At 44.5% G+C, this 10,565-nt stretch overlaps 1 protein-coding gene and 1 long non-coding RNA gene across 3 annotated transcripts in view; one reads left to right on the top strand and one right to left on the bottom strand.

The window, feature by feature from the left end:
• Nucleotides 1–3,074, bottom strand: part of Nipal2 (NIPA like domain containing 2) — an 88,620-nt gene extending 85,546 nt beyond the window's left edge. The window contains exon 1 of one of the 2 annotated variants that reach the window (XM_021262681.2): nucleotides 2,867–3,074. In XM_021262681.2, coding sequence (XP_021118340.1) covers nucleotides 2,867–3,001 — 135 coding nt within the window. In that variant the 5' untranslated portion in view covers nucleotides 3,002–3,074. The remainder of the gene's footprint in view (nucleotides 1–2,866) is intronic. The other variant, XM_004850154.4, reaches the window with a different exon arrangement.
• Nucleotides 1–9,899, top strand: part of LOC110350334 (uncharacterized) — a 46,774-nt gene extending 36,875 nt beyond the window's left edge. Inside the window, exon 4 of the long non-coding RNA XR_002396823.2 lies at nucleotides 4,894–9,899. This is a non-coding gene — a long non-coding RNA (uncharacterized LOC110350334). The remainder of the gene's footprint in view (nucleotides 1–4,893) is intronic.
• The last annotated feature ends 666 nt before the right edge of the window (nucleotides 9,900–10,565 follow it).

The following is a 10,565-nucleotide window of genomic DNA, read 5'->3' on the forward strand; positions in this document are numbered from 1 at the left end:
GCCTTCTACTAACTTTAATTTAAGTTTACGTTATTTAATTTGCTTTGATTCTCACACTTTCCACTCAAAACCAACCAACCAACCAACCAATCAAACCACAAAGCCCCGTAACAAAACAAAACAAAAACTCCAGTGGCTCCACATTATCTACAAGATAAAGTCTAAACTTCTTCACCAGTCCTTTCAGGCAATCCAGGACCACAGCCAAGGCCCCAAACCCTATTTACACGTTACAGTCAGTCTTTGTCTCCCACTGCAACTACCAATGGCCAATGAATTGCACTCTAGGTAGGAACAGTTCAGAAGGACAGCTGCCCAGACCACGGTGGCCACTTCTTGGTCTCCAGGTCCTTCCCTTTGGTGGAATGCCCTCCGCCTATGTATTCCTACTGCAAAATGCTGCCCATCCTTAATGTCCAGCTCAAACACCACTCTACAAACACATGCCCGGTGGGCCCTGCTGAGAGCCACCTTGCTCTGAATCTCTGTAGGCCTTTACTTCACTCACACGACACCACTACTCCTTGTTTTGGAGTTACTTACATCATCCCAAGCATCTAATAGCATTCCTTGAACAAAGAATCTGGGTCTTGGACCATATTGAATAGCCCCACAGTGCTGTGTACACAGCAGTGAGCTCAAAACACATCTTAGAACATTATCTTCTTGCATTGAGAACTTGTGGATCCAATATAAAAAAATACTCTTGCAGAACTCAGTGTGCCATGTCTAGACTGCTATAGGGGCTTTTAAACAAGTAAGTGGGCTCCCAAGTGCCAAAGGGCAACAGCCTCACCTCTCTGGCTCTTCCAAACATCCTCCCCAACTTGCATTGAGATGTTCTCCTCCAGAAACAATTACATTTCCGCCTGAGACAACACAGGTTCTAAATGGCCATGTTAAACCTTCACCTATGCCATGGAAACATTTCAAAGAGCCAGTCCTTTTCCACAGAATAAGGTTAACTGATCAGACCAGAGGGCAATCCCCGTGAAGGGCACACACAGCGAGCTATCAGCGAAGAACCCCTGTACAGGTATTTCAGATGTGCTGAGACTGATAGAAACAAACAAGCATCACTAAACCCTGTCTAGCCAGTTATGGAAGTCACAAACTTTTATCTCATACTTTGTTTCTCTGAAGCCATCCCCATATTTGGCCATTGCAATTTCAGTTAGTGTCAAAAATAAAATAAAATAAAAACTGGACTCCATTTTAGTTTTATTGGCCTGACCAACTCTACAGGCACTCAATTTATTGAGTGGCTTAAAAAACCCAATTTTTACTTTTGCTTAAATCAAAAGTACTGTAATTATCTTTTTAGCAATGACTAAAAGAATAAATACCATGGTCTCATAAGATGGTCTAAATTTGTACAGTAACAGAAGAGGCTAATATAGTTTTATCTCAAACCAGCAACAGTTAAGATGCCAGCTCAGTGATTTCAATTAGCATATTCTGGATACACCCTTCTAACATGAGCAGGTATGCACTGTCGAAGACAAGTTTAGCCTTGCAAACCTTATTTGCTTCACATTTATGTCACACGATAATCTGTTTTTGGGTATCAGAGAGCCAAGACTATCAAGAATTCCAGGAAATGTTAAAGAAAACTAATGACCCCAGAGGTTTCCGCTGTGACAACAATGTTTTCCTCTAGATGATGCCATGGTAGGTGACAGCTACTAACTCTTACTATATTTACCAAGGGGGGATGATTCTTACATTTTTATTGGAAATGCTTCTAGTGTAAGCATAGCAGTACAGATACACTCAAAGAACTTCTCATAAAAAGTGATTCTCTTCTTTGTAATTCCTGTGGCTGGAAGGAAGGGGATATGGGATAAGTCTCTTAGTCTCCACTTTTTCTCTTTTAGTATCTTTTGTGGTAAAACAGACTTGAAACAATACTCTCCCCTCTGCTGAAAACCTGTAAGGTGGTATATTTATTCTTTGTACAAATAAATTGTCATCTGAGTTCAGAAACTAACATTTGAGACACTTTTCAAACATAAAAGGAATCTAAACCTTTGATACTGGTTAAGATCCCCCACTTAGATCAACACCAACAAATATTTTATGATTGTATTTTTGTGAAATAAAAAGACTCATGGTTTTGCTAAAGAATAAGAACAAAGTAACACACTTATGAAAACAGAAGGAAGCCTGGATCCACCGCATCAAGCTCACTTGCCCCCACTTGAAAGACCATAAATACTGCTAGGGACTAGGCTAGGCCAAAACTTTTTTCTGATCTGAGACCCAGCCAAAAATAAATGGGCTGCTCCAATCCCCTTTGATCTCGTTCGATGTATATTTCCAGCGTAAACTGGTGATGTTTAGGCTGACAATGTTTTCCCAAAGGGCCAGCGATGAAGAGCCTGAGAGTCAGGCCGCTGCAACCTGAGAGTATCAGAGATCCTCGCAAGGAAATGGAAGTGCTCTGCGGAGACCCGCACTGCGGAAGTGTCCTGGGGACACCCGGAGCGCATCTGCGCGCGGCTGACACGCGGATGCCTTTCAAGATTTCCTGCTTCGGGAAACAATGTCACTTGTTTGTGTACTGTAAAAGGATCCTAGGATGAAAATGGGTGGAAATTCACCCCACATCCCCAGAATCCTTCTGGGAGATGAGGGCTGACTCCGGCTGGAGAGGGACACAGAGGCCCAGCAGTGAGACGCAGGGGCCAGGCCGCAGGCTGTGCCTCCCCGCCCAGCGGCCGAGGCCAGGAGGAAGCTGGGGGTCCCCGCTGCGGCCGACGCACGGCGACATCGCCGGCCAGCTACTCCCGGGCGGGTAGCCCGGGGTCCTGGGCTGCGCAGGAGGCGCTGGAGCCAGGGGTCCCCGCCCCGGTGGCGACCTTACCTGGTTCCTGCGGTACCACGCGCCCGACAGCGAGCCGTTGCCCGCGCCTGGCGCCCAGTAAGACAGGTTCCGAGACAGCTCGTCCAGGGCTGCCGCTGCGGCGTCCCCAGGGCCCGCGCGCTCCGGCGCCGCCATCAGGTCCTCTCGGGCGCCGGCCGTACCGCGCCCCGCCTGCAAGCCGCGCGCCGCCACTTCCTGCGGGCCCAGGCGAGGCCACCTGCCCCCGCCCCCCAGGGCGCAGGTGCCGAGCCCTGCGCCGGCCCCCCGGAGACCCCGCGCGTCCGCCTGGCAACACCTGGCCGGCCCTGGCCGCACCAAGCCGCCTGCCCCAGGGTGCTCGGGCATAGCGATTACTTGCCCAAGTGAATGGGAGGGAAAGGAGCATTGAGTAATGCAAAGCAGCTAACTTCGCCCCTGTCTACCTGGCCAGTCCAGTTCTCTGTCACGGGTGCGAGGATGTCTTACATAGATTTGACGTTGTTTGCACATGGAAAAGTCACGGGGGTCCCAAAAATATTGTGAGCGATGAGAATAAAGATTCCCGCAATTAGACCTCGGGACCAGCCCTTAAGAGATTCTGAGGAAGGGTCTCTAGTTACAGGACCCTGTCCGGTATCTGTTGACTGGGCAGGGTTTCCTTCACATAGGAACAGAGGGAACCCTGAACATTTGCCAGGTACTGTGTATAAAAATTTAGAATGGGAGACAAATATTATAAACAATCCAAAGAACTCTAACCAGATGTTCTGGTTTTATTGGTTTTCAGGTTCTGTGTTAGTTACCTGCTGATCTGGAAGAGCTCCTTCCCTTTGAGAATTATGTGTTCTGTGATTCCACATTGTTGGCCAAAGCACTGGGACTTGGAATTCTTTTGTGTACACCATGCTGAAATTCTTCTTAAATAATATACTTTAACTTCATGACCTCATGAAAAAGAGACCTTCAAGCAAAGAGAATTGCTGTCTAGCAGGGAACAGGGAGAGAAGGCTGTGACTGAACATTGACAAATGTGCAAATGAGAAAAGAAAGTGAGAAAGTCATTTGAGATACAGAAAAAACAAGCCATTTTGCAAGTGTGTACTTTCTTGCTTAAGCAACCAAAAGTTCAGTGAACATTTAATAATGGTAGTGGTAGTTAACTATTCCCAATTTTAAAAGGCTGATTTATTTCAAATAAATATCTGGAGGAAAAAGAGTTTATTTGTTTTGTTTTTGAGACAAGGACTCATTATGTAGTTCAGGATGGCCTTGAACTCACTATGTAGCCCAGACTTGCCTTGAACTCATGACGATCCTCCTGCCTCAGCCCCCGGAGGGTTGGGGTTACAGGACTGCACTGCCAAGCTTGGCTGAAAGAGTTTATTTGTGATATTTTCTATAACCTCACATCAATTTGTGTTGGTGACTTTATTAAATACTTATTTCTCTTGATATATTTTAGGGTGCAAGTAATAGAATATCAAACAAAAGAGGCTTAAATAATAAAGATCTTTTATCTCAGAGAAAATGTTTCTCAATGTGGGTTTATGCTGTTATCACTTTGATTTTTCTGCTCTGTCACACCTGAAAGATTGGCCTGGTCCCTTTGGAAAGGAAAACTTCCAGAATCCCCCTAGCAGCTTTCCCTCTATCCCATTGGCCAGGACTAGGTCATGTGCCCATGTTCTATCAGCAAGGGAGGCTGGGAAAGTGATTCTTGGGTATTTTGAGCCTTGAGAGTGGCGGTGAGTTCTCCCATCCAGGAGGAACAAGGATAGAGTGGGGGTGGTAGAGGGGACCAGCAGTGCCTGGCACAATCATTCCTTAGTGTTTTCTATGAGCCAGATTGTAACAAGTCATGCACACACAAATTACTATACTGATCGTGTTACTTTCCTCTTTAAAATGCCTCGAACCCTTCTTATTGACACTGTAAAGTCCACACATTCTAGAACTGACATATGAGACACTTTATGATTTGGCCCCATTACTCTGCTACCCTTAGCTTGTTCCTGTTTGATTTTTTAACTTAAAATTTTTTTTTTCAGTTTCTTTCGATTTGTTGAAAACCTCTAATTTGGAAGAAGATGGTACTTGGTACAGAAAAGATGTGATGCAGAGCTTACGTCGTTCCGACAGATTCCAAGATGCCACTGCCATTGCTGCCGCTGTCCTAGTGAGTGTGGGTGGCTGAAATGAACAATTCGTGACCAGAGTCCCTTCCCACACAGTTCACAAGGAGGCGGCAAGAGTGCCGAGAGAACTATTTTGGTCCCAGTCTTGTGGGCGCGACTGTGGAGACTGTTCCTGCTTTTCGAAGGCCTCTGCTTCTTACAGGTTTTCTTTGGGGATATCCTGTTCCCTCTGCAGGATGCCAAGCGTTTGATCAACCCCCTACCCTCAGCAACATGGAAATTTGTCTTCCTCAGTTAATTTGAAGTATTCTTTTCTGGTGACACATCATTTGAAGCTGGACCTCACCATGACCCTGGAGAGCAGGATTATATTCCCCCCACCTTGCTTGGGATCATACTCTTTTAAAAAAATTCATCTTTAGCTGGGTGTGGTGGCACACACCTGTAATCCCAGCACTCAGGAGGCTGAGGCAGGAGGATTATTGAAAATTCAAGGCCAGTTTGGGCTACATGGAGAGTTCAAGGCCAGGCTGGAAAACATAGCGAGACCCTGTCTCAAAATATATATATATATTTTTAGCAAGAATCAGTCACCGCTAGTTGTTACAATAAGAATTTTACAAATGAAAAAGAGACCTTCAAGGAAAGAGAACTGCTGTCTAGTAGAGAAGAGAGAGAAGGCTGTGATTTTTTTTCCTAGGGGAAATGTGCACACTGGAGCAGGGTTTTAGTTAAAGATTAATTTAGGTGTCTCACATCAGACACAAAAGCTAACTCCAGACTGGAGACTTTAATGAGAATGGCACAATTTTAGATCTTTTAGAATAACAAAGGAGGCAATCTCTACGAAGGTGGTTTGGTAATTGTTAGAGTACAGACAACGAAGGCAGACTTCCTGTGTTCAATTCTGACTGCACTGCTTGTTGCTGCGCAACTTTGCCCTACTTGCTTAATTTCTCCAAGGCTTTCATTCATCGTCTGTAGAAAGGAGATCACAAGTACCTGAAACACAGACAGTGATCAGTAAGTGCTATTACTGTTATCAGCCTTACACTAGGAAGGGATTCCTTAGACAAATACAAAAATACAAAGCACAGTGAACAATATTGGTAAGTGCAATTACAACAGATTTAGGACTTGTATACACTGATGCCATAAAATGTGAAAAGAGAAGTCATAAACCAAGTCACACATATGACTGACAAAGGAGTCATATCCAGAATATATAAATAACTCCTATGGGTTAATAAGAAAAAAAATCAGAGAACCCAGTGGAAAAATAGGGAAGAACATAAACAGGCATTTTTCATAAGAAAAATTTCATTACATTTTACAAAATGAAGATGTGTGTGTGTGTGAATTTCAGTCTTAGGTACATCTCCAGAAATATTACTATACAGAGACACCAGGAAAGATATACAAGCCCAAAAGCAAGAAACAAAACAAAAATCCTGTAGACAGCTCAAGTGCCTGTCAACAGGAACAATGGTTAAGTGAGATTTGCTATGTTTATGCAGTGGAATACTACACAGTGATGCAGCTGCCTTAACTTCAGCTTACCTTCAGCTGCCACCCATATCAACATGCAAGAACCCCACAAACACAATGTAGGGTTTTCAAAGCAAATCCATAGGAGTTTATGTACAGTATGATTCAGACACATACAAAATTAGATAATATATTGTTTAGGAGTATATGTGTGAGAGAACCTAAAAAAATGCAAGGGATAATAAAAATGAACTTTGAATATTGGATAAATACAGAAATTGGCACTGGGTGTGGTGGTGCATGCCTGTAATCCCAGTACTCAGGAGGCTGAGGCAGGAAGATTACCGTGAGTTTGAGGCCAACATAGGCTACATAGTGAGTTGAAAGCTTGCCTGGACTACATAGCAAGCCCTGTCTCAAAACAACAACAACAAAAACAAACAAACAAAAGAAACCAAAAAAAATTGCAATGTTCTAGTTCATAAATTTGGTGGTGAGTTGGATAGGAATTCGTTTTATTATTATTTTTGAAGATACACATTTATGTCATATATGCTTCTTCGTAACTGTATTTCATAATGAATATGAAAGGCTAATCCAGTGAAAACACAAGGATTTGTGGTCAGAAGTTTCAAAAATTTGAGATTGGTAGACCTGGATTAAGCGCTGTGTTCTGTTCTTTGCCTGCTGCATGGCTCTGGACAAGAGATTGGGTTCCCTAATTTATAAAGTGGGAATCATAATATTTATCTCAAAGGCTTTTGTGCACATTAAGTAGTACTCAGTGTGAATGAAAAACCCCTTGTACTTCAGCTCGGTTCACCAATGCTTACTTAGGGCCAGGAGCCCAGGACTAGAAGTTGCATAAGCTGGTTGGGAGAGAAGGTGGCACTGCAAGGCTACCAAAAGGGGTGGCTGCCATGGTGCATCCTGAGATGAGTGGGCAAAGAGGGAGGTGAGAATGACCAGGGCTGGCAGAAGGACAAGCACAAGTACAGACACAGATGCAAGGGAAACCAGAGTCCATGTGTATCCACATGAAGCAATTCCACAGCAGTCGGGTGAGATGAGATTCAGATTTCGGTGTCCATAGGGGAGTGATTCTAAGAGCCTCCAGATACCAAACTCAAAGGATGCTCAGGCCCTTCATATAAAAGGGCATAATGTTCGTATCCAACCTATGGTCATCCTCTAACATGCTGTAAATCACCTCTGCATTACTTACAATGCCTAATACAATGTAAGTTCTATATAAACAGTTTTACTGTATTTTGGGGGGGGGGAATCTTTAATCCCTGTGCCACTAGGAACCCACAGAGCAGCAGGAGATGAGCATTGGGTGAATGAACAAAGGTTCGTCTGTATTTATACCCACTCTCCATTGCTCAAATCACCTCCTGAGCTCTGTCTCCTGTCAGATCAGGGATTCTCTTAGGAGCATGAACTTTACTATGAACTGCACATGGGAGGGAATCTAGGTTGAGCGCTCCTTTGAGTCAACCTGAAATCATCCTCTGCCCCCACATGTGGAAAAATTGTCTTCCATGAAACTGGTCCCAGCTCATTTAGGGAATGACAAGAAAAAAGTTCTATACATGCTCAGTACATACACAATCCCCTGCGCCCCCCAATATTTTCAATCCATAGTTGGTTGATTCCAAGAATGTGGAACCTGCAGATCTGGAAGGCTGACTGTGTATCCTCAGACACAGGGGACAGCAGGGCCAGGAAATTGAGGTTGTTGAGTGTTGGGTTATCAAGGTTGGGTTTAAATCCTACTGAGGGAGCATGGAGTCACTCCAGATGAGGGAGGTACTGGGACAGATTCCTGGCTATGGGCAGGTCGGGTTTCAGTGGAGAGACACCAGAGACAGAGAGACAAGTTAGGAGTGTGTTGTGACTCACACAGAGAGGCATGAGAAAGGATGGAGAGAAGGAGAGAGATTTAAGAAATGCCAAGAAGGGAAACTGGTGGAAACCTACTGATGGGGCAAGATGGAGGAAGAAGGATCTAAAATGTCTGCTAGTTGGGGCTACTGGGTGTAAAAGCAGTATCATTGCCTGGGGGTGGGGAGGGCACCTTTATGGGAAAGGGTAAGTTCAGTTTGAATTTGATACTGAATTTTGGGAAGCTTGTGGAGCATTCAGGCAGAAAGGGATGCACTGGATATCCAAGGTGGAAGGCTGAAGGCAGGGCCAGGAAAATAGATTTGTGATTCGCCAGCACAAGAGCATCTGAGATTGGCTAGGGAGAGCATGGGGCCAACATCTTTTATAGCAGTGGTTAGCAAACTTCTTCTGTGAAGGGCTAGATAGTAAATATTTTAGGTTTTGTGAGCCATCTGGTCTCTGTCACAACTACTCTGCCACTGCAATGTGAAAGCAGCCACAGACAACATGTGAGTAAATAGATGAACTATGTTCCGATAAAACTTTATTTACAAATGTGAGAGGATGGCTTGAGTTGGCCCACAGGCTACAGTTTGCAAATTCCTATTCCAGAGAGAGAGAAGAACCGAGTATAGAACACCAGCTGAACAAGGACCACTTGAGAGGTGAGGGAATATGTTTGCTACGTTTCCTAGCATGTGAGTGACAGGTTCCCAAGCCAAAGGAACATTCATTAACTCAACTAAAAGCTGGAAGTCATGATGGAGTCAGGCCTCTGGACGCAGGAGCCTGACCTAGGGGTATGTGCTTCTTCCTTGTACCCCACAAGGGTGTAACAGCCACAGCAGCTCCTGGTGTCTATCTTTAGAGCCTGGGTTCATGAAGTAAAGGGAGTGGGCAGGTTAGATCCCAGTTCTTTCTGCCCTCAGATGTGGGGATATTGGCATTATAACCCTTACCCAGTGCTCAGTAACTGCAGCTTTCCCCACTAGAGGCATCTACCCAGTAGTGATGTTGGACTTGGCCATGTGGCTTGCTTTAGCCAATGGAAATATGGATGGAGTGACAGTGTGAGTTCTGGCCAAGACCTTCAGAGGCATCCCCTGTTCTGCTTGCCCTATGCCCCTTATTGAGAAGACAATGTCCAGGGAGCCACCATCCAGGGAGAATAAAGAAACCTATAAAGCAAACCAGAAAGCAATTCTTACTGTCCTCACCACAGCCAAATCTTTCTTTGTCGACTCCTGGGCAAAAATGAATAAATAAATAAATTTTGGTTGTTAAAAGCCACTGAGATTTTGAGTATGTGTGTTATACAGCAAAACTGATTGATTAAAGTATTCTCAAACAAGCTTCAGAGAGATAATCCAGGTGAAAACCGATTGGCCTGATTTGGGACACGTGACATAGCCCAGCACCAATCACTGAGGACAGAGATTTAGTATTATGATTGGCCCACCAGGGTCACAGGCCCACTCTATTCAGGCAAACAGGGCATTGCCAAGGTGAAGGGACTGCTGGGCAGACAAAAGCAATTGTAGAAAGCTAGCATAGAGAAGCACCGGGAAAACTTGGGCAGAAAGAGCTATAAAAACAAAGGTATGTTGAATAATGCCAAAGCTGCAGAGAAGATGCTGAGACAATAAGTGAACTGTGTTTATTGGTTTTGGCAATAATGGGAGGGTGTTATTGGTGACCTTTTCCTGAGCAGTTTCAGTTGAGTGTTAGGATGCCAGGCAGATTCTATTAAGGATATTCTTTTCAAAGCACTCAAATTCCCTATAGGAATGGCAGTTATTATTTAAAAGAACTTTAGATAAGAAGTAGTTTAGAAACCAGATAAGGGAGAACCAGGAGTTTATTTGGGCATCACTTTGAAGTTATAGGAGGGAAAGGGAACATTAGGATCAGACCACACTCGAGGCCAATTTTCAAAGTTGGGCTGAATCCTCGAAGATGCAACCAGGCCTGAGAGGCCAAGCTCAGTCCTGCTCTGAGCCTGGGGCAGAATTATGTCTTTGGGAACCAGACACGAAGGCAGGATCTGAGCAATATGGAATTTGAAACCCTGGGATTTAGTGAGGGATCACTCGAGGGAAGTGGCTGAGGTCAAGGGAGGCGAGCGCTGATAAGAGTCTGGTCTCAGGCCTGGAGAAGAGAAGTAAGAACAGAGCCAGCCCTAAACACAAGTATTCAATTGACAAAAT

The sequence above is a fragment of the Heterocephalus glaber genome, unplaced genomic scaffold (genome assembly GCF_053883595.1).
Source record: "Heterocephalus glaber isolate CG9 unplaced genomic scaffold, H.glaber_assembly_v1.0 deba00001555, whole genome shotgun sequence".
Classification (NCBI taxonomy): domain Eukaryota; kingdom Metazoa; phylum Chordata; class Mammalia; order Rodentia; family Bathyergidae; genus Heterocephalus; species Heterocephalus glaber.